The 24,858-nt window shown below is 34.0% G+C and overlaps 2 protein-coding genes and 1 long non-coding RNA gene across 12 annotated transcripts in view; all 3 read left to right on the top strand.

Moving 5' to 3' along the window:
• LOC135266349 (uncharacterized) overlaps nt 1-24,858 on the top strand; it is a 267,145-nt gene that overhangs the window by 232,869 nt on the left and 9,418 nt on the right. The gene's annotated exons all lie outside the window — the stretch shown is intronic.
• Nucleotides 10,362-11,127, top strand: LOC107397926 (NPC intracellular cholesterol transporter 2 homolog a). Its single transcript, XM_015979973.2, has 4 exons — nt 10,362-10,504; nt 10,558-10,671; nt 10,720-10,898; nt 10,954-11,127. Exons 1-4 carry the CDS (start codon nt 10,426-10,428, stop codon nt 11,047-11,049), a joined length of 468 nt encoding a protein of 155 aa, XP_015835459.1. The 5' UTR covers nt 10,362-10,425; the 3' UTR covers nt 11,050-11,127.
• On the top strand, nt 12,350-13,028 carry LOC663437 (MD2-like 3). The gene is made up of 3 exons (XM_969482.4): nt 12,350-12,505; nt 12,558-12,668; nt 12,720-13,028. The coding sequence occupies exons 1-3, from the start codon at nt 12,364-12,366 to the stop codon at nt 12,989-12,991; spliced, it is 525 nt and encodes a 174-aa protein (XP_974575.2). The 5' UTR covers nt 12,350-12,363; the 3' UTR covers nt 12,992-13,028.

Here is a 24,858-nt window from a genome sequence, read left to right as displayed (position 1 = left end):
CTTAGTTACAAAGTTTCCAGATAACGAGAAAACCCTTTCATTGTCCGCCGATTTTTTTTACTTTTTTTTTCAAAAATATTTACCAGGTACCTGAAACCCTACATCTAACTCAAGTTGTAAAAAAAATTCGTTTCTTGAAATACTTAATTAAAAACAACTTTCAGTAAACAATTATCTACTAAATTTTAGTGTAATTTTAAGAGATTTTTAGGAAATACTTTCTAAACAATAAAGGAATAAAAATATGTTCGGAAACGGTAGATTAGACAGATCTTTAGCGGTCACGAAAATGCCAATAAGTTTTTCTTTATGTTTTATGTCAGTGTCTTACACTCTGTATCATACTGTATTATACTGTTTTAAAAAAATTTCTTTTCTTTTTTCTGTTGTCGCAAATTTAGGAGTTTTTCTATACTTAATTATATACTTTATGTACTTTATATACTTAATTATATACTTTTGAAGTATAGATTTCTTTTCTGATGTTCAAATTCGGTCATCAGCTCGAGTTTTTTTAGAGCTTATGAAAAGTGCTAAAACTAAAGCTAGTAGGAAAATTCAATTGGCAATTTTGAAATCAGCGTCCAACAGTTACTAATTAACAGCAAAAAGTCTGAAGCAACAGAGAAATACCAAAATGACTAAAAATGCTGTGTATTTTTCTAAATAAATGTTACTTATATGATTATATGAGTTACCTACAATATCTCGAAAACTAGAGTTTATAGAAGAAATCTGTTAGTTGCTCTGAAATCAGCATTGAAGAGTCATTCAACAAGAATAAAAAAATCTGAGGTAACAAATAAGTAAATGACTAAAAGTGCCCTTTGTTTAAACAAATGCTAACCTAACCTGAATTACCTATATCTCAAAAACTAGAGCTGATAGAAAAAATCTGTTTGAAGTTTTGAAATCAGCATCCGACAATCCCTCAATAACAGGAAAAAATCTGAAAAATTAGTGATATTGCTATTAGTACTGTCTTGATTTTGAATTTTTTGATGTTGGTCACCTTAGTCTTGGCCAAGATGTGACCAAGATCAAGCTTGTATTGTGAAAATTTTGACCAATTCTGATAAGTTAGAACATCAGAGAGATATCTCCGCAGTCACAAGAAAAATCTGTTTGTTGTCAGAACGTAGGTACCCCTAGCAAACTCATTCGTGCTAGTTTTAATAAAAGGCAGATCGGAGCAAATAAATCGAGTAGAAAATTTGGAGACGAAAGCACAAAAACAGGGGCAAATGCGGTACTCTCTCAGTTTTTGGAAATTTATAACTATGTGTTAGTGAGAAACCGAAAAAGCTGCCAAGTCACTGCCCCAACCGGTGGTTGATAGCTCAATCCGCCCCCACCTGAGACAATGAAAAGTTTTTGTGCAAATAGAGCGATTTGTGTGTGTAATCCAAATTATTTCCAGCACGACTTTTTTCTCTCAATCTTCCTTAAACGGATGAGAACTCGGCCCGATCCGTCACACTCGCTTTACGTATCCATTATTGTACGCGATCTCATATTCCATCGTTGAAAAAATACAAGGTTAGACGATTATGATTACAATAAACTTTATGGATCGTTATATTGCGTTTTTGTTGACGTTTCTCGCATTCCTCTATAAAATGCAATCAGCGATTGTGGGAAAGGGATTTGATGCGGTCGTGCCCTTTACGCTACGCCACTGGACGTGCGTGTGACACTCTAATCTACATTTTCAACTCGGATATGACCCATCATTAGTAAAATTGTGACAAATCTACCAAACTGTACTTTGAAATTTTTGCCTAATTCCAAGTGAGTGAATGTTACGGCGATATATTAAATTTTCCAGAAACCAATTAAGCTTCTTGCTTATTATTGCGTCAGAGTAATGATGAATTATGTTTTTACAATCACAATTTAATTAAGAAAATTGACGAACAACAAAATTATTAATTAAATCTTGACGCACTATTGCAGAAAAAACGTGTCATTGAAGATGAGAGAAAATTATTGGGAAGTCTTCTGGAATTTGACAACTCTCTGCTATTTTTAAAAAAATTCATTTACAACTGGAAGCAAAAACCATGACCAAATTTTCCAATAATTGGGTGATTTGCAGTCAGGTCGGATTAGGTCAGGTCAAAATTACTTTTTCCACTTAAAAACCTTGCGTTTATTTATTAATTATTATTTTATTAATTATTACATAATCGGCAAGAAATAAAAAATATTTGTTATTTCTTCTTTTATTTTTTATACAGGATGATTCAAAAGTGACGAACAAACTCTTCAGTTCAGTTGAGTACAAAAATTAAGTATTTAGTGTTGCAAGAGACTATCCGGTACTTTTGAATCACTCTGTATACATATTTTAAGATTTCATTCAGTTTAAAAAGGCGAATTCAAAAATGCGATAAAAAAGTGTGGTTACCATTTAAAATTTCAAAGTTCTCGCAGTTCCAAAGGCTCATTAATTTTGAAAATAATTTATTTGAACTTAAAATGCACAAAATTTTAAAGCTCTAGTTACAGCATTTAAAAAGTTTCTAATATAGGCATTAAAAGAATCACCCTGAATTCCTAGATGAAACGATAAAATTTATTGTATAAGATCATCTACTGAATTTTTTTTAATGATACCCTGTAGGTATATTTCTATCATTACAAGCTAGCGAATACCAAACTGAAACATCAAATTTAGGACAGTTACCACTAGAAGTTTTTCTTTTGAGAAAAGAGCCCTAAAATTAATCCTGCATTACCTTTCTTCTATCTTTACATAATCCAGTGTTGCTAACTTAATTTCAAAGTGAGAAACCGATCATGGAGCAAAAAGGAGTAAAGAAAGTTTGTTTTATTTGTTCTATTTCTTATCACACAAATAAATAATAATAATAATAAATATAAATAATTTTGGCACCCTTTTATGGCCGTTTCCTGGCGTAACAGCAAAGCGCCAAATCTTCCGTATCCATTACAAGGCATCACTTTTCCCATTATTCAAATGAGCACATAACGTCGTAACCCTGCGATAAATCGCGATTTCCCTAAATATCCCCTTTTGTTTCCCTAACCACGTTGCCATCGTCACTCTCAGCCATGCACGGCCGCCCAAATAAGAGTCTGTAATTTTTTGCTGGCGGCTCCGGCGTCGTGACGGATGTGTGCGCCGCGACGCTGGCTCTTGTTTTAGCTCATTGGGCGCCGACCGGATGCCCGGCCAACGCTACAATCGATACGAATCCCCGACCAATCCCGCTCTACTACAGCCTGCCTTCTTTTGTCTTTGCGAGAACAATGGAGGAGCGATCGTTTTGTTCTTACACACGTGGGATATTTATTTCCGTGTGTACACGCACGCTGACGAACGTTTTTTCTCTTCTTGTTTTGTTTTTACATATTTTTTTCTCCCGCTCTTGTTTTATTTGTTCTCCTACCGGTCATTCATTAGGGGAGATAGCATCGCTGTGTAGTAATAGACACATCAAGATACCAGCGTACGCACCCGATCTGACACACATCGATTTGATTAATTAGGGCTCTTCCGCGAGGGTAATTGAGCATTATTTTTGCGGACTGGTCTCGAGGAAAATGGACGGAATAGGGTCACTCCAGTCGCATTTATAATGGAGCAGTTTTATCGCAAAGCTATCAAAACACAGTGAAATGGCCACAATAGCGTCGAAAGTTTCGGGTCACAATCAACAACTTTCTCTCGTCGCAGTTGGCGTGGTTCTTGCTTTTGACGGCTGCACATACGAGGGAACGGACCAATTAGGGATACTAACAGATCTATTAACATTGCGAGAGAAGTGGATTTGGAAGAGAATGGCCAATGAAATTACACATTTTTGATCCACAGATTGGAATAAAAATTAAAAAAATGCGAGGCTACTTCAGCAGACAAAAAGCTTTTCACCCCGAAGGCAGAAAACCCACTTCTAGAATCATACAATTTGAGAAATTTTTGTGGTGTTTTTTCTATTAGGTAGATTAATGACAAAAAAATTCGAAGATTATCTGTGACGTTTTTTTAAGGATGTCCAAAACATAATTATTAATTTCTGTGAATTCAATCATTAGCACATTACTGGTTATGTTGAAAGTACGTCATTCTCCTAGTTTTATTTGAATCACCCTGTACACGTTCTCCCAGCGTTAGACAAAAAAAATTATATTTAAATTTTCTAAATCGGTACAAAACAAAAAGAATACCATGATCAATACAGAATTCAACTTGATTTGTTGATAACTTAAAAATCAATTTCAAAGAATCAAAAATTCAAAATAACTCGGATATTTTTTACAAAATAAAAATACGTACCGAATTCTTCGTTATTCGTTACAACATATTTTTTATTGAAAATATATAAAAATATTGAACCACGTTTATATATTTTTTATATCAGATAAAAACACATTTCAAGGTTAGAAATTGCAATCACATAACAACAATGTGTTTCTGTGTAGGTATTTATACTTATGATGATGTATAGTCGATTTTTTTATAATCAACTATCTAAGAACCGTCAGGTTGGCATTATCATAAATAGTAATTTTTTTGAATTAAGGTTGCTGTAATTTTTTACCTGACAAATTAAATTTCCAAATTTTTCAAGTTGTCTCCAATTTAAAACACGTACAGCAAGACATTTAGTTAATTTAGACCACCTTTAGACTAACGAATTAAAGATTAACACTAACGTGTCCAATTTTAAAAAATTCAAGTCTGGTGTTCAAAATGGCAAATACAGAATACAGCCAATTTCAAAAGTGGTTGGACATGAACTTTTAGGGTGATATAGTCTGGTCTTTATCAGAATTTTGACACTGACAGTTGATCAATAAAACTTTTACGGTTATAGGATTTTAAGTACTGTTCTAATATGGACCGTTTTTAGTTGTGTCTTGTTTTGTGGTTTTGTCCGTGCACTTTTCTTGCTCATGCTTTAATGCTCCCCATTGTAAATAAAGGTCATTTATCTTAAAAAAATGAACACAAATTTGAATGTTTGTTTTTAAAATTGTTTTTTAGTAACTCATCAGCATATGATAAAATAAAATTAGTATTTCATCAAGACAAGAAATCTTGACGCTCTATTTTTGTCTTCTTGTCAATAAATTGTAATATTTATACCTTCTAACTGAGTGGGTAAAAACTACAAAAACACTACCAATTAGTAAATATGTAAAAATTAATAACATCTATTATCAAGTTTAATGAAGAAATCGAGGTAAAAACAAAAGAATCACCTCGAGATTTACAAAATCATTTATGATAACACAGAAGATGAATATGATTTAAATGTACTAATGATAAAAATATTTGGAAAAAAATATGAGAGAGTAATAAAAATACTGTGAGAGTAAATGTGCCGACGAAAATGAAGATTGACTGTTAATATCAATTCACATTAATAATTAAATTAATTATTAATAATTAAATTTTGTTTCTGTGAAATAACTTTTTTAGTGATAAACTACATGATTAAAACCAGAACTCACAATTTCTAGAAAAAGTCAAAATTTCAAGATTTCCTGATTCTTGATCATTGTCTTGACTTGAAATTATTAACTCAGCTCTTGTCTAGATTCTTGACAAGAACATTTCTTGATTTTAGTGAAACTTTAATAATAATTATGGCTACACACGTAAGGATTTGTAGGTACTACTAAAGATTTTCCTCATTTTTTGAAAATGGATTTAAAATGTTTCACTGATTTGATTCTGTTCTAAACAAAAAAAATAGAAACTCCAAACTGTTTTTATTGTCAATCAAGCATAATAGGTAGTGTAGGTAGTGCTTTTACAAAAATTCCCCACTATTGGTTTCAATTTTCATGTGTTTAATTTGTTACCCTTTGTTCCAATGCTTGTAATTTGGTGTTGTTTTCGCCTTTTTATGGCTTGTCATGTCATGTTCTTGCTCAATTTGTTGTGGTAATTCTTATCAGCTTCGATGTTATCACCGTCACGCTACAGTTATAATGATACCGCATTCGATTTCTCTTATAATTTATATAAAAAAGTGCTGTATTTTTGAATTTCCTCATCGTAAATCCCGTTAACCAACCGCACCTAAAAAAATCAATCGGTCACTTTCATTGCGACTCCTCGTATCTAATGTCAACAATCGCCTCTCTAAGAAAAGCCCTCGATTGTTATCTATAATTGAACGGATTATTACGGTACTTCCATCAACAAACCGAGCAATTTACCGCCGATGAAATTAGGTAATTACCCAATTAGCGTCTGTCACCTCATTGAATCAGATCGGGCCTCATCTGTGGCATTTTTGCGTCTCGACGCTGGCGTCGCCATCTGACGGCGGAGGCGCCCAAACGCCCGCCTCGGGCTTTACATAATCACTTACAAATTCACTCGTCATGTTTACATCCAACATCTGATGTCGCGTCGTGTTCAAGATGGGAGTTTTTGTTTTTTGGCGCGGATAAAGCATTCTCTACATGTGCATGTTCGCTAATCCGAACCGCTATTAAATGCATATTAAGTCTCATTAGCGAGCCAATTGGAGGCGTAATTAGCTATGGGGCGCTTTTTTAAGGGAAACCCACAATCGCGACATGTGCTCGGGACGATGGCGGAACGCGGACGTAATTAGCGCGATTTTTACCGACCAAAAGAGGGATTACAGTTATTTCGGAAAGGCGCGTATTTATCTTGATTTTTCCGCATTTGATTAATCGCATTTAGAAAAATTATGTGTTTGTTATTTATCACAGTAAAACCTCGCAATAACGGATACCAAAGGTGAATCTTTAATTGTCCGTTGTGGAGAGGTGTCCACTAATGGGAGATTTTTTTTTTAATTAATTTAAATTTAAATGAATTCTTTTCTTAAATAAACAAATAGGTGTAACTGTGACATAAAAATGTGACAAACTGACCACAGAAGGTATACTGGATTTGCTAATCCCTCTACATAACACCACAAAATTCGAAGGCGATAAAAGTATTTTTTTTATTAAAAAAAATCTTTTTTTCTCTTTAATTACAGCAGTTTTTTGAACAGCTTCAAATATTCAAACAGCATGAGTTTACTGTGGTGCTAATGCAAGTTTCCTCTTTATTACCATCGTCTTCCACATTTAAAAAAATACACGATATTTATCGATATTTATCGTCTGAATCTTCAATATACAATTTTCCATCCATATCTACATAATCCATGAAACAAATGTTCGTTTTTTTCACTTCTACTCTTTCGGTGTGTCCGTTGTAAGAGACAAATGTATATAACGTTAGCGTAATTGGGGAAATATTTTGCCCTGTCCACTATTAGAGAGAGTGCGGTGTAGAGAGGTTTTTTTACATTATTTTCCAATAGATTTGTTACGTTTCTACAAACATGTCCGTTGTGAAGAGCTGTCCGTTATTCGGAGGTGTCCAGTAATGGAGGTTTAGTAGTAAAAAAATACGGTATATGCAACTTTTAAATATAGACCTAAATAATTGTAAATAAAATTATAACCAAAATAGTTAGGGTACTTTCTACCTTACGCCCCCCCATTGTGGGACGCCCCTGATTAAAAATTTCTACATTTGATTATCGAATTCGGCGTATAAAGGTTATCAAATGTCCCAAATTTTGTAATTTTATCTGTAATGGTTTCTGAAATATTGAGGAAAACCTATAATAAGAAGCACCCCTTTGAGGGGGTGTAGCTCCGTTACGAAGTATTTTTAGATACACGTTTATAGGAAACTTTTGTCTTAAAATTAAATGTTCTATCACCTATTTAAATTTGTAACAATAAAAACGGAACGGAATTTTTAAATATATTTGTAAATGTATTATTGAATATATATTTCACTGATAATAAATTACAGGTTCAAAATATGATTGTGAGTTATGTATTTTATGTATTTTTTGTAAATGGTGTACTAGTATATCTTTTTTAATAAAATAAAGTACAGAAAAAAGAAAAAAAAGAAGTGTAAAATATACGTATAAAATTTAACAGTGCCCTAAGAGTAACATCTACTATAGTGTAATCTATAAAAAAAAATAGTTGGTTTAACACAGTGTATAATGTTCAATTGTACTACATCTGTAGTGGTAAAATATACTACAAAACCTCTCAACAACGGACGCCAATAGGGAACCTTTAATTGTCCGTGTTGGAGAGGTGTCCGCTGATGGGAGGTGAAAATTTTAATATAGGTTTTTACGTTCGTACAAAAATGTCCGTTTTGAAGAGGTGTCCTTTATTCGGAGGTGTCCGTCATATAACAAAAATAACAGCTGGTAGGTGTAATAACACAAAAAAAATTACCCCACAAAGTAGTTGAGGCTTATTTTACTACTACTAATAATAGAAACTTTTTTTTCGAGTACTAGTTACTCTTGTAGCGAAAAATTGTGGTTTGACTTTGTGAATTAGTAATAATTTTATTATTAATTTGGCGATGAGAGAATTTGTGCGTCTGTGCGTGCACTTCAATATTTGGTGCTCCCGTCCGAACTTTTCCGGAATAATCAATTAAGCTTTGGGTCGAGCGAGCAGGCAGGACGAGATTGAGAAGGGTCCCGATGGAATCGTCTCATTTTGCGGCTGCTGAAATGACATCCTCTTTTTAGCCGGCTGATCCGCGGTTCCAATTAAACTAGTGGCCGGGTTGGGGATGAGAAGACCGAACAATGCAATCGTCCTTCCCTCCCGTCGTCTTGCCTCGATCCGGTCGTGAATTATTAGCGACATGCTGCTTTGCTCTGCTCCCTGTAATATGGGCACAGCCATTGATTGACAGCAAACCCACTCGAAGGGCTCTCTGTGTGCATATACGACCGACGTAGACGCTCGCTGGGGCTAGTGCTGATGGTGTGATTTGTTTTAAGAGGACTCGGCGGTCGACCAAAGAGGGTTGATAGGCTCTCGACGTGCTGGAATGCCCAGCTGGGCGAACACTTCGCGTTTCTACACTCGTTTAGGTTCATATTATGAATTGTGATTTCAAAAGAAATTAAGAAAATATTAACGGTGCAACTCATTTTTGGACATTCTGTATTAAGAAATAACACTGATCTGCCAAAATTTTTTTTTTATGTTCCTTATTATCACAGTTGTGGACAAAAAAATGGGGCATGTCTTTTAACGGATTTTCGATAAAATTTAGTTGATAAACAAAACAGATTGTGATCTGAAGTTTTAATTTGAAACTATTTATGAATAAAAAAAAGTAATCAAAAAGGTCGTGGTCCACATTAGTAATTCGATTAAAATGGGAATAATTTTTAGAAATAGCGTTAGGGCTACGCTACAATAAAGCCAAAAATTTCTTCTTCAATATTTTGAAAAAATAGAGAGAATAGGGAACAATAAATGGAGTAATCCTGAGTCAGACGAAAGAAAGATTTATAATCAAGAGCAAGATGAATTTTCTCAGATACTTAATTTGTAATCATGTGAATCATGATAAGAATCGCGATCGTCTAGAGAACATGTATTATCAACAATAAATGAAAAAAAAGATTCGAATTCAAGTAATAAATTAATAGAATATGTTTTCATAAGCAGTATACAAAATATATATTTTTGTATCTTATGTCAGTCTAAGACAAACTATGCTTAAATGTTGTTTAGTACAAAAAAAATTTAAAAAATTGTCAGTATATATGTAAAGGTCGAATGGTAAAAAAAGTTAGACTTAGACAAACTTTGGTCCAGGGTTCGTCCAACGGATTTAAGATATCAAGAAATTCGACTTATTGAAGTTCGACTGTAACTCGCTTCTTTAACAAAAGTTATAGTTGGTTACAACCACTAAACATTATTAAAACTATCTAACTAGTTGTATATCAATAAGTAGTATTTCTTTGTAAACTTATTTTTCCATATTTTTCATTGGAGTTTCCCGGCGAATCCACCAAAAAAAATTCATCGGCGGCGAATCCACCATAAAAAAATTCCTCGGCGGCGAATCCACCAAAAAAATTTCGCCGGCGAATCCACCAAAAATTTTTTTGGTGGATTCGCCGAAATTTTTTTTGGTGGATTTGCCGGAAACTAATGGAAAAGCATTCAAGCATCACTTCTTACCATTTCCCAATGTATCGTCTCTATGTGTAATTATCTTGATGAAACATTTTTTTATTCGATACGGCGCTAAGATTTTGAATTTCTTTAAGCACATGTCACATATTTCAGAACTTTGTAAGAAGAAATAAGCTCTGGTAGCTATCAGCCTTTCTATCTTTCCCTGTCTTATCCGTATTTAATAAAATACTTTTAACAGCACGTGTAAATTTTCATATTCATATTTTTATTTAGAGAAGGGTTTATTTTAAATTTTTTAATCAGTAACTTAACACTTAACAATGGACTTGGAAACGCTGGGAATTTGTGTTTTATCATAATTTATCAGATTCGAGGACCTATTAAAGCCTGAAGATGTCTCCTCGTTAGCTCAGTACAAAATTCAAAATGACAGCATCCAGTGTTTTGGTATTGTACAGTTTAGTTGTGTTTATTTTTACTGCAGATGCAACTCTTGTTAGCAAATGTAAATTTGCTGTCTATAGTTTCTATCTCAGTTTTTGTAATATCGTAATTTAGGTAAATTTGGTACCGACCATTCGCCAGAACTTGTAGAAATCCCAGGATGTGACAGTGAACCTTGCGCTTTTTACCTCAATGAGCATAATGCCATGACTATGAAATTCAGGTCTCGTAAGTTATTATTTTTTTTTTTGGTCGGTTTGTGAGGACTTTTTGCAGCACGATATTTGGAAAACTTTCGCCCAATGGCTTTAGCCATTGCGTTGGGTGTTAATGTTACTTATCCCCTGGGGCAAGATGATGGGTGTGTGGGTGTCACCAACACACCGTGCCCTTTGGCCGAGAATGAGTACATCGAGTACACTTACAGCATGTATATTTTACCTATTTTTCCTAAAGTACGCTTGTACTCATTGAGTGGAATGCACTGATTTGATTTTCGGTACATTTTAGATAAGTTTTACGATTGAATTTTCACTGATTGATAAAGACCAGGATGATGAGCAAGTAGAGTGCTTCAGACTGGATGTGGAGCTGAAGGATAGATAATAACTACTTAATTAAATGCAATTTTCGAGTGTAACGCAATTGTGGCATTCGATAAAGAATAAAATATTGTTATTGTTATGATTTGTCTCACTTTATCTCCACTTCATTATATAAAATTCTATCAGTCTTATACCTACAGGCTGTTCCGTCTAAACCGCATATGAAAAGTAGAGACTTTTATTTTTTATTTTATTTATTTTATTTATTTTATTTATTTTATTTATTTTATTTATTTTATTTTTTTTTATTTTATTTATTTTATTTATTTTATATATTTTATTTATTTTATTTATTTTATTTATTTTATTTATTTTATTTATTTTATTTATTTTATTTATTTTATTTATTTTATTTATTTTATTTATTTTATTTATTTTATTTTATTATTTTTTATTTTAATTATTTCTCATACTCCGTTTGGTGTTAGATGTCGTCTTTTCTGTTACACCGAAGGTGGGCATCAACTTTGTTATTTTAAATATAAAGGTTTTTTGGAAATCTTCATCAGCTATCAAAATTAGCTGTTATAAATTATTCAAGCACTTCAAGAAAATAATAACCAAGGAATTTTTACTTTCAATGAGAGATCTAATCATTCATAACTATTTTATAATTTTTACAATCTTATTTAACAAGATAATTCGGTAAAATGCGACGTTGGCGTTCTTATAATTTTTAAACAGCTAATATGAAAGTTTTTTTTAAAAATTGATAACTTATTTGTTTCTTTTCAAAATAAAATTGTATTTGAACATATGCAAAAAGGTTTATCATTTTTTTGGTATATGTTTCCTCAAACTAAAATTTAAGTTTACTTTTGCGGAACTTCAGATATTTATAAATTATGACTTTTTTAATCAAGAAGCCTCTTTAAACAAAATAATTTTATTGCAACTGAAAAAATACAAAATTATACATAATGCATTATTTTTAAGTTCATTACAACACGTGTACTTAACACCTGAGCACATTTCGTTTGCCAAAATTGTGTTAAATTGCTCAATTTCCTCCGAAAACTACCGAACAAACACTTAAAAACGTCTCATTTTCATTGAACAACCGTCCCGTTTCCCAAAAATGAAGGCTACGACTAGTAGCTCCGGATATCCGTTAAGGAAATGTCGCTAAACGATCAAAAGTTTGCAAAAAGCATAATTCTCGTAATCAGCGGGAAAAGTCAACAGTTTCTAAACCTCCTTCTGAGTCACAATCATTGTATTCAAAATTGACCAAGCCCTTAATTACATAAATTTATCAGATAAGAACACCTGCACACCATTTTACGTCACACAAAAAATAAATAAATATCCCGGAATGGAACAGTCTCGTAGTATCAGTACCGTACAAACCGCAAACATTTCATTATTTCATTTCATCGCGATGACCAATCTCTTTTTGCCATTTCTAATCATCGCTGTAAGTTGCGGTTCCGTGATTTGCACTAACGTTCTTCCATGTAAGTTTCACTCAAGCTAACGACTTCCCAATTAGGAGTAATTTTGTGTCAGGTACTAGTGTTGATATTCCACCTCCGGTGGTGGAAATCCAAAACTGTGAAGATATGCCCTGTGTCTTTTATCTCAATACCCGGACTTCCATGACCATGAAATTCAGAGCTCGTAACTATCTCCCATTGAATAATTCGTGAAGAAAAAAGTGTTTTTTTACAGCTCGGTACCTGGAGCATTTTGCCCCACAGGCGCTCGCAATGGTTATGGGCCTTAATGTCACGTACCCATTGGGACAGGACGATGGGTGCGATGGTGTCACCAATACCCCGTGCCCTTTGGCCGAAAACGAGTACGTTGAGTATACCTACGGGATGTACCTTCTCCCGTTTTTTCCCGAAGTTACACTCAGCATGGAATTCTCACTATTTGACAAAGATCTAAACAGTACGTTTGAATGTTTCAAAATTGATGTGCAGATTACGAAGGCTTAATTTTTGTATGAAGAAAAATAAAAATTGTTTTGTAAAATTTGTGTTTTTTGCAATCCCACCGACCATCAGACAATCATCTAGTTAGATCGATTACTTCTTATGACTTGCACAAGAGGATGCAGATGTTCAAATTATATCATTTGTCATGATTGAGAAAATGATCCTGCAAAATAATTATTACCCAATACTGTGGAAAAAAATAAGATTATAGCGTTAAGTGGACACCTGCGGATGGTAACAGATAAGTGTAGGTGTTATTAGTAAATCTTATGCTGGGGATTATCTATATAATCCCGAAACAAAAAATATGTTTTTTGGACACTTAAAACCGGTAACATGTTACATTAGTTTACAACATCTATTTACCAATAGATGAAACCAATGTGTATCGGTAGAATAATTAACCGTAAATTTCATAGTGAACTTTAAAAAAAATAGGACGTGACGTTTTTAAATATTCATTATAAAGTATCAGTATTTACAATTTTTGGTTTTGTTACGATAATTTAAACACCAACATAGAAAAAGTTATTCGGGCTTAATTTACATCCACCTGATGATATTTTAAAATAAATAAAATATTTAACAATTTTTTAATCCCGTCAATAACGAATGCCAAAGACACCACAAAAAAAAACAACAAAACTGTTGAAAAATTAAAAATGACACTGATTAATGTTAGTTTATCTTATAGTATAACCAGCAGAAATCAGCTAACATATTTTTGTTCAAAAATCTTCGTATACCTCTCTACAAAAGTTATTTGGGCTTAATTTACATTCACTTGAGGATGATATTTTAAAGCAAATATATTGTTTAACAATTAGTTTATCACAGAAACAACGAATGCCAAACTAGACACCAAAAAATTTTTCAATAAATTTAACGCTTTGTTAAAATTTAATTTATTGTTAAAAGTTAGCAACGCGAATGGACCAACCAAATTGGTTCAATTCAGTCACGTGATCAGTTAATCACACATTTAATTGCGAATTAAATTAATGAAGCTTCTATAAACCGATCCTTAGTGAATACATATATTATTTATATTATTATTTATTATTATTATATATTATTTATATATTAGAGAAACTAGACGTGATAGATAAATGTGACATATATACAGAGTCGCTAGAAAGTACGGATGCAGTTAAGTATTTTCAGAACGGTTTAACAACAGTTAGACAGTTAAAAGTTTTAAATTCTATCATCTGAGAGCTTTTTCAAATTTTTATCGTCATTTATTTTGAAAATTCAAGGCTAACTTGATTTTTTTAAATGGAACGAAGGGTCAAATTTAATCATTTTTAAAAGAGTATTTTATTCTGAATTTAATGATGTAACATGATACCCATCTTTACTTTTATTAAAATGTAAAAAAATAAAAATTCAAAATTTTTTGGGATAGTAAAACTGAATTAGCTTTGAAAATACTGTTACTATCGATATCCGTCACTTGTATATTAGCCAAAAATTAAACTTGGGTGCAATAATTAGCTTAATAATGGTACATTTAAGTAAAACTGAGCGAAAAAAAGTTTCATGTTGGTTTATCATGGAGACAGAAAGCTAAGAAGTTAGTGGAAATCAGTTTGAACATCGTTTGTAGCATAAAAATCAGGTATTCCGTGTTAAAAATTTCTTAATTAAAACGTGTTCTTTTTCAGTTAAAAGTGTTATTTTAACAGTTATTTTTAACTTTTACTTATTTTTTAGTTAATGAGCTAACGATAGATAAAAACAGCATTTCAATTTTTTTTTAAATTTCGATTAAATTAAGGTATGCATGTGTTATATCATAAAATTAAAAAAAAAATGCTCTTCTCAAAAATATTAAATTTGACCCTTGTTGCTATTTAAAAAAATCAAGTTAGCCTTGTATCTGAAGATCAAATGGAGATAGAAAATTAATAGACATTTAAAACGATACAATTTATATATTCTTAAGCATATACCAAATTTTAATAAGTTTTGATGTATAGTTTTTATGATATTTAACTGTATTTATACTTTTAGCGACCCTGTATTTTAGTTATCGGTGAGTAAGCAGAAAACAAAACCAGTATAAATTATCTCTTGGTAAAAGAAGAAAACTTTTGTAAACCACTGTTATCTTTTTGTGAGTATTGCCTTTTGGCTTTCGTTTCGGAGTAGAACCGTTTCGGGAGTAAATCCGGCTCCTTTCATTTTCTAATAATATGTTAATGCCCCCGGAGCAAGCAAGAACGGTCTCCGCTTTATACAAATATCACCACCTGCTGCGAGGATCTTATCTAAGTAACATATCTTTTGTAAATTTATGAGCATACTGTTAAGTATTTGTCACAGTCTTATTCCAGTGTTTTATATATGTTAGTACGAGTAGCTGCCACTGTTTTACACTCGTCCTTGCGGGCGGTACAGCCGAACAAACAATCCTTCGCCTATTATCCTTCCCACTTGTAACGAATAACTTTGTTAATAAAAATGTCACACCATCGGTCACCTCAAACAACGGAGATCGCATTTCGCGGCTCGAAACGGGCGAATTTTCCGGCCCAAATTCCAATAGACGCGGAAGATTTGTTTGGCCGAGTCGGAGGAATATTATGTATATGTGTGTAATGTCTATACCGCACACGTTTTCAGGTTTCGTGTTATTTATTAATTTATTTTTATTTATGAGGTATTTGAAATATGTGAGTATGAGCGGTGGCCGGTGCATTCGGTCGCGCTCACCCACGTAGACAATGGCAAAATTTCGGTTATTTATCGGATTATTATTTAAATGGAACCAATTGGAGGGAGCGTGGGCGATTTTTCTCCAATTTGGGATTTTCGCTGCATCAGAGGCTCCCCGAACCTTCTGGAGGTCATCCGTTGGCGGCGTTAATTTAAAACCACCATTTCGAATTCCCAGCCTACCGCGTCCGTAGAATCGCCTAGTCACGTCTCGCAGAGAAACAAGCAATATCTTAAAAACATTAATCTAACTGGCATCAAACATTTCGATGGTTTGACATGTCCGAAACGGCTCAAACACCGCACTCGGTGCTGACTCATAGTCTAATGACGGCCGGAAGACCGACAAAGAACAGCTCCAACACCACCGAAGATCACGACCAACAAAAAAATAACAACGCAAATACAAAACCTCAACACATGTCGGGACACCTTACAGGTGTCCGATTTATCGGAATGTGTTATCAGGTAATTGGATCCGATAATAATTAATGCCTTCCACGGAGCGACACTGACAGGTCTGATAAAGGGCACAAGGCGAAAAATCGCAGCACCCACGAGCAAAATTATGAAAAACTGTTCCGATCAGGATTCAATTAAATGGTGTTTGATTATGCGAGCACAGAAGTGTGGTTTAATCTCCATAACACGGATTTATCGCCGCGATTAAAAATTAATACAAAATGATCGTGACGTTAACACCGCAACAACATGGAATTAAGATTTCCTCTTATCATTAATATTTCCCGTCGTCTTTTGAATGGGATAACGAATGTTCTCGTCGGACGATTTACATACCGGTTTTTATTTATATGCAAAAATATTTTATCATAGATCCAGCCACATATGTTAATGAACGTTTTTTCGTCGGGAATCTCCGAACCATCCTGAAAATTTTCGCCGCTGAAATGAATCAACGGGAGATGACACGATGCTTAATAAAAATTTAACGAAAAAAAATCATCGGGAGTCGATGCTTACAGGACCAAGTAATCTAATGTTCCAGTGATCGGACAAATAGCGCTCGAATTAAACGACAGTTAACTGACGGCTACGGTGGACTATCACTTAGGAGGGGAAACGAAATCGCAGGATTTTCTGAACCCAAATAAATAATACTGTAGAGGAAAAATGAGGGCGCTTCGAGCGATATACGTTTCGGCGACAAAGCGTTTTAAATTAATTTAAATCCAACCAATTCACTAATTACGTGGAAAAAAGTGGTGAAATGTTGAGCTTTGCACTCACAACAGACTGAGAGAAACTGCCGGCTAAAATTTTTATAAGAAACACGGGAAAAAAGTTATTAAAAATTCTAAATTTGTGCGTTGTCACGTTTTTTTCAAGACGCTGCGAATATGGCTTTAGATACAAGAAATATGTTAGGAAAAAATTTGTAGAGAAATAAATTTTCTTTAAAAAAGTCCGCGAGCCCATATCTCTATCGTCAACGGTTTAGGCTTCAAAGACGTCCAAAGACGCTAAACGAAGAATTCGTTTTATTTTACCGGTGAAGTAACGGAAAGTTCATTTATACCTAAACTGTAGAAGGCAGAAAAATTGTGTGGCAGACTCTTTCGTAAGAAATTTAATTCACTACAACTTTGTTCCTTACACTTTTTTGTATCTCCAACCGTATTCCCAGCGTTTTGATAAATATGCGACTGCACAACGAATTATCAATTTACGTTCCACCATATATTTTTGCGAACGCTGCGAATATGGTTGAAGGTACAAAAAAAGGGTAAGGAGTAATGTTGTGGAGAATTAAATTTTCTACAAAAAAGTCGGCGACACCATATTTTGATCTTCAATGGTTTAGGTATAAATTAACGTTCCAATACTTGACGACCGGCAAAATGAAGCAAATCAGTCGCTTGAGCGTCTTTGAACGACTTTAGAGCCTAAACGGTTGAAGATAGGGGTGTGGTCTTGCGGACTTATTTGTAGGAAATTTAATTTTCTGCAACTTTCTTCCTAACATTTTTCTTGTATCTGTAACCATATTCGCAGCGTTTTGAAAAATATGAGGCAGAGTGCCAATTGGTAAAAGTTTATTTTTTTTAAATATAGTTTACAATAAATTTTTTGCATTATGTTTATGTCATGCTATTAAGAATTTAGTGCTCTGCCTGCGTGTATTTTTTTGTTTGCTGGGTGTTGACCGTTATATAATTACAACTATTTTTTCAAACTGATTGCTAAGAAAACTTAGACGGCAATGGAACAACTGCCCTCTCTGGCGACATTAACGAACTATGGACAGCGGGAACGTTTTATTTGTACGTGGTTTCATTTCTTAACTTTTAGTTAACCGTAGTGCTGAAATTGGCATAAGCAAAGCGAAAAAGTGGACAAGTAAAATTTGAAATGTTCATTACTTGTCATTTTGTATATTTTGCGGATTTTTTACTTATTTCCCGCATTTTTTCCAGCCGAAGGCAGCAACTAATTAATTACTGTGATTAATCAAAAAACTTGTAATTATGAAGTTCCGAAAACGTAACAAGAGCCAGTGTTTTGTAGGTGCGGCAGCCTTTTCTCGGCCAGCTTGTGTCAATCTGGTGCATTTTCCAAAACAAAAACGGTTAAATCAGCCGTGAACGCAAACGCTTCGACGTCTCAATCGATTAAGTGGTCAGATCACAAAAAGCACTGTTAAAATTAATAAACGTGGAATATTTTTCCCGCTCTTGAGAAATGGAAGTGCGCTTTAAGCCGTCCCTGTAAACTCATTAATTAAGGTGAAGCTTTGACGAAGTTTGGACTGTGAATAGGTCGCGTCGCTTCTTTCAGCTCGACTAATTATCAAAAATGGTCAGAGGGCAGGAAAAAAATTCCGAATGTTGTGTAATTAGGCAATTTCCGTCCGGTATGCAAAATTCCGTTAGCAATTAAGACCCTCATTTCGAATTTGTCCATCGTCTATCGTCTGTCCCTCGAAAACTTCGCCAAAGGCCACCTTCTGGTTAGACATCTGACATAGCGCGTGTCTCGACCACAATTATATCTCCAGGCCTATATTCTATTACTTTGGAATTATCTCCCGGAGAGCTTCTGTTTGGAGCGAAGCGCAACCACTGATTTCGGTCATTTATCTATTTCATGCGACGAAAATTTTTCAATAATTTGAATAATCCACCCTCTGGCCCCACATAAGATCTTCTATTAAGTCATTACGGTCGTATGCAAACCGTAATTTCGACTAAAGCCTCTCAAGAGCCCGCCACATGTCGCTGTGTTCTTTTAATTTTAACTGGGGGTGGAATTGCGACAGGGTAATCTCGATGATTACGCGTTACATTGTGTCGCTTTGATCAAGTAGGACGGGTTTTTTACGCCGGGGACATACAATTGTTTCCGGTATTGCTAAGGGATGAGGGATGGAGTGAATCAGGGCGCATAAGGGAAAGGTAGAATGACATGACACGAGAGAGACTTTGCTTGTATAATTTAATAAAGCGCAGAAACAGGGATGTAAACAGCAGTGTTTTACACCGACTTAATTTTTTATTCGCCCAAACACGATCGACCAAAAATATAGTGTATAACTCATAAACCAATAACTACGCAGAAATCAGCCTTTGCTCTGTGGAATACACTTTTAGCACACTCACCGTGTATATCAAATGGTATATACTCAAATAAGCAAAGAAAAAATCATGTTAAGAACGCAGATATATCAACTTTTAAATTGTAAACTGACTGAAATGAGAACATTGTGCTAGAGATTTTTTTTTATCTTACAGTTGCAGTTTTTTGGTACATTATACCATTGTTGAAATCAAATTTCTCTCACAAGAGAGGTAAAGCTGTCAGTTCTACTCACAAGTGAGTAAATCTAGGGAAAATTGGGGAAAACAATGAGACTGTTTATTTCATAACTATAGCAACACAGGTCACTACAAGAGATACATAGAACTATGCTAAGGTTACAGGTGGATATTTATTTGAATTTCTTGGATTTTTTTACAATGCACCTGTAAGATAAAACGTCGTATATTACACGTGATCGAAATGCTATTATAAAGCTCGTGAGAAGTGTCCCACTCGTGAGCAGGCGCACTCGTGGGTCAAAATTCTCACTCGCATATAATGATGCATTTCTATCACTTATAATATATAATATACTATTATCTTACAGGTGCAATTTTTTAGGTATATTATACCATTGTTTTCGGTGAGAGAAATCAAATTTCTCTCACAAGTGAGGAAATCTGGGGAAAATTGGGGAAAACAATGGGACTGTTTATTTCATAACTATAGCAACGCAGGTCACTACAAGAGATACATAGAACTATGCTAATGTTGCAGGTGGATATTTACTTGAATTTCTTGGATTTTTTTACAATGCACCAGTAAGACAAAACGTCGTATATTACTCGTGATTGAAATGCCATTATAAACCTCGTGAGAAGTGTCCCACTCGTGAGCAAAAGCACTCGTGGGTCAAAATACCCACTCGCATATAATGATGAATTTCTATCACTTATAATATATAATATACTATTATCTTACAGGTGCAATTTTTTAGGTATATTATACTATTGTTTTCAGTAAGAGAAATCAAATTTCTCTCATAAGAGAGGTAAAGCTGTCAGTTCTACTCACAAGTGAGTAAATCTGGGAAAAATTAGGAAAAACAAAATTATGTTTATTTCATAATTATAGCAACACAGGTCACTACAAAAGATACATAGAACTATGCTAATGTTACAGGTGGATATTTACTTGAATTTCTTGGATTTTTTTACAATGCACTTGTAAGATAATACGTCGTATATCACACGTGATCGAAAAGCTCGTGAGCAGTGTCTCACTCGTGGGCAAGCGCACTCGTGGGTCAAAATTCTCACTCGCATATAATGATGCATTTCTATCACTTATAGTACAATATACTATTATTCATGGACACTGTCAAAATTTCCGGTTTTTCTCCTGTGTAAGACAGTTTTTACAACTGTTTGGTGGCATTTCTCCATACAAAACGTCAGATTATTTTTAACAGATTTAAAGCGATTTTAAGCTTTGTTCGAACAATAAAATGTTGAGTTATTTTTTGTTTTCGTATAAAGCGGTTAATTTATTTCACTCGTGGTTTGATAATCCACTCGTGAAATAAAACGTCCGATTCTCACTCAAAGTCGTTAAATAATAACTGTTGACGATGTGTATTGCAAATTAGTTGCATTAGTTAATTAATGGCCAAATCAAGGTCCTTGAGCCCCCTTTAGCGAGCCGGGGTCATCCATCGGCATCGTGAGAGCAGTAGTTGGTAGCAGCGTTCCCGAGGTGCACCCCGCTGTTGTGACAAATGTGGTCACCGATACGCACGAAGACGGCGTCCATTTGTATCGCATGTCCGTAAAATTTAACATTAATAACGCATTTTTTCCACCGTTCCACCGCCAATTCCAGATTGTTGTTTGGCTAACGTTTCGTCAGTGGTCCGACCTGGACCCGGGGTCAAGGCTCATGAAATGAAATACGGCCCAACTCAAACATAAACTCGCAGATTTACGAAGGGAACTTGTCAATTTTATGACGAACGAATGACTTGTGGCGGAGGTTGCCGGCCAAAGCCGTCGTCAGCGTGTCCGATGGACGGAATTAAGATCGGTGGAGATAATAAGCATAGATCCGAGGACCGCCGAGAGGCATCTATAATCGAATCAAATGATTTGTGTGCTGTGGCAAGCGAGCCGTGCCAAATGCATGCGTTTTTGTCACCGGGAGATGGGCAAGACGACGCGGTCCATCGGCCATGGCTCTTTGTCCGTTTTGGTGCTCTTACAGGGTCGGTCTTTTGCACTTTTCAGGGGTGAATATTCTTTTTCTGTTTATGTATTATACAGCAATTACGCATTTTTCAACATCTAGGAGCCTCACTGATACTTGTGTAATAAAAAAAATCCGTACGACCAAAAATATTAGGCAAATTTAAAGTCAACGATAATCATATTTTATGGATAGGTAGTGTAGGTGTTATGATTAAAACAAACAGCTTAAATTTTTTTCTTTTTCACTTCTTCTTATTAAAGTTAAATCCTAGTTTTATTACCTAGGCAGCAACATTGAAAACTTAATTATTTAGAGAACTTATACAGAACCATCCAAAAACCAAAAAAAAGTACCTACAAGGTACGTAAGTCTGCTTTTTTTTGCTATACTATAATTTTCATTGCAAGGAATTGCAGAAAATTCTGAAAAAATTACACGCTGAATTCTGCGTGATTATTAATTTTTGAAATACAGGAAACTAGTTCTAAATCGTAAGGTATATCCAGGTTAATTTAGAGTATAATATTATTTCATAGACACATATCAATACAAATTTACAAATAGGTTAATGAAAAGATTGCAAATTTTAGACAAAATGGGCTAATTATTGAACAAAAAAGGCCATTCTTGCTTTTGGTTTAATAGTTTGCACTTTAGTGGCGTTGATTTTTGAAGAGGGAACAGTGTGGTGGAGGAGAGCATTTTGAAATATACCCATAAATTTATTACGATGTTAAACAGTTTTTTAACCATAGAACACTGTTAATTTTTAAAACTCATCAAACGTGTATATTATATTTTTTGACAATAAAAATCCGATCAACGATTTGTCAAAATTTATTAAAAAAATAATCCCAAAAGGGTAAATTGTTGATCTGCAAAAATCCAGCAGTTCTGGAAAAATAGAACCACAATAAAATTTGGTGAGTTTCTCTACTATTCTTGTGCTAAGTTCTGTATTTTTTCTATTTTTTCAATTATCACTATACACTATTGGCTGTTTCAAAACTATAAAAACGCCAACGTCGCATTTTACCGAGTTATTTTTCTAAATAAAATTGTAAAGTAGTTATTATTAATAGATCTCTTATTAGTATAAATTACATTAGCTATAATTTTTCTGAAGTACGTGAATAATTTGCTCGTATCACAGCTAATTTTGAGAGAAAATGCGACGTTGGCGTTTTTATAGTTTTGAAATGGCTAATATGACGTTTTTATTTTACTTGAACATCATATAACAGTATAACACACAACATATTAATTGTCGTTTTCATATTAATGTGCATCAACGTACTCATTGAAAAGGACCATTTTAAGGTGATAACAATACAATCCTAAATTCTACAACTTCCCTAAAAATTATTTTCTCAAATAATTATGTGTACCCCAGTTTTTAATGTATCAAAAAATAAATAAAATAACGTAATTAAAGTGAAATTGCAAGCATAAAAACTTTTGGCGTAATGAAAGTGGTTAAATTTGTTCTGAATGAATTTAATGATACATTTTATGTGATTTAATCATTAAATTAAAGGAGCTTTTAGGCTTCTACAACTTAATTGAGTGTTTAATAATATTGGATAAAAAATGCACTTAAAGATTTATGCGGTATTTCTGGGTTCTTGTTAGTTTGCAAGTTTTGCAAACAGTTCCATATAAACGCCAATGTTCAGCAAAATAAAATTTTCACTGTGGATTCCCTTAGGTGCGTAGATTATTCTTTGTTTACATGAACTATTATTGTCATTTGGTTTTGAAATTTCTACATGTAAGCATATCTTTTAATTTTTCATCGTGTGTTGTGCAGTATGTTTTTTTTTATTTTGTACTGGTGACATATCTTTTGCCGAGTATGGACGTTACTTTCAGGACAACTGACATGTTTTTTAAAAATGAATTTTCTTTAAAATTTGTGTGACTGCATTTGATTGTTTTTTATTGGGATATTTTTCCTTCATTGTAATTTCTTTCCATACTTCATGTGTTTCTTATAAAAGAAATATACCTATATTATAGTTTCTCTATCATTTTCTTCAAAGAGGTTATTTTCTTCATGTTTAGACCGAAATTGGAGGATGTTATTCTTATTTTTCGATAATGCATAGTTTTGTGTAGTTTCCTCAATAAATACAATATTTGTGGATATACTGGATAGTCACTTTTATCCGTATTTTGTCGACACACAGTCTGTGATCTTTGATAGGAACTGCTGTTTTTTTTTTGTTTTACAATTTTGTCTATTCGCATATTTGTTATTTTTATAGTATACCATTTTTTTAGAACGTTTTATTGTGTGAAATCCTGGACCTTTTTTAACATTTTCTTATGTGGTAGTAAGATCCGATTAAAAAATTGTATGAAGTACTGCTCCTGCACTCCTTGTGGTGCATCCACCTTTCAATGAAAAATGTATTCTTTTTCCACCTACAGATTTGACAATAATAGAATTATTTATAACATACTACTAAATTATTGTTTAAATTACGTAGTAGACTTCATGAATTGTCGACGACTCATTTCTTTTGTAAAATAATTTCGTCAAAAAAGTTATTTTCTTTCATATTCTCTGTTTCATTACATTCTCCACTTGCGATTTTTAAGCCATTTTTTTATTGCACATTAATACATAAGTATTGATAACTACAAAAAAATGAGAAGCGCCACTGCTTTTATTTGAAATTTGCTCATCGGTTAGAGCACCCAAAAGCTGGCCCGATTTTTGGTATTTTTGGCTCGAGTCCTTGGCACATTTCGATTTTCGACTTTCGAAAGCGGGTAAAAATGGGCGTTAATTCTCACACGGGCCGGCACCGGGTCATTATGCGGAGGGTTGTTATTAGAAAACAGTAATTTCGGTGCACATGTTGGCTATTGTTTCCGTATCACGGTGTTCCCAACGCTCGACGACACGCAATTTGACGGAAATAAGTCCACACACACAAAAAATAAATAAACGTTTAGAGGACGTGTGGCTTAATGATATACCGGGTCAGAGTGACACGTCTTTGTTTCTTTAGGAAAATGCAAATTTTCTCTTCGCCGCCGGAAATTGAAAAAAATTATCTCTGGAGGCTTTTTGAGAATAAGTCGAGTGCGATGGCCACTTTGTTCGCGCAAAATTGGGAAAAATCTCATTTAGAGATTCGCGTGTTGGGCCCCAGGCTAGCGCCTAATAACAGGGCCGGACGCTAATTGAATTTTATTGAATACCAACACTCCCGGTCCTGTTGAGGTCCACTAATCATTCTTAATAAGCAGAGACAATCGGATCAAAGTGCGTGTGCGTGCCGGATTCGACCGCATCCTCGATCCGGCTCGTCAAGGGTTGCAATTTTACAGATTAAGGGCTACATTGCCGAAAG

Source organism: Tribolium castaneum, chromosome 5 (assembly GCF_031307605.1).
Source record: "Tribolium castaneum strain GA2 chromosome 5, icTriCast1.1, whole genome shotgun sequence".
NCBI classification, from domain to species: Eukaryota; Metazoa; Arthropoda; class Insecta; order Coleoptera; family Tenebrionidae; genus Tribolium; species Tribolium castaneum.
The sequence above is the reverse complement of the archived record's forward strand: the minus strand, read 5'-3'. Positions and strand labels throughout refer to the sequence as shown.

Excerpts from the sequence above, each read along its gene's own strand:
- LOC663437 (XM_969482.4), top strand. The coding sequence starts at position 12,364 with ATGGAACAGTCTCGTAGTATCAGTACCGTACAAACCGCAAACATTTCA. Across the intron at positions 12,506-12,557 it reads TTGCACTAACGTTCTTCCAT|GTACTAGTGTTGATATTCCA; the intron begins GTAAGTTTCACT and ends ATTTTGTGTCAG. Across the intron at positions 12,669-12,719 it reads GACCATGAAATTCAGAGCTC|CTCGGTACCTGGAGCATTTT; the intron begins GTAACTATCTCC and ends GTTTTTTTACAG.
- LOC107397926 (XM_015979973.2), top strand. The coding sequence starts at position 10,426 with ATGACAGCATCCAGTGTTTTGGTATTGTACAGTTTAGTTGTGTTTATT. Across the intron at positions 10,672-10,719 it reads GACTATGAAATTCAGGTCTC|CACGATATTTGGAAAACTTT; the intron begins GTAAGTTATTAT and ends GACTTTTTGCAG. Across the intron at positions 10,899-10,953 it reads TTTTACCTATTTTTCCTAAA|ATAAGTTTTACGATTGAATT; the intron begins GTACGCTTGTAC and ends GGTACATTTTAG.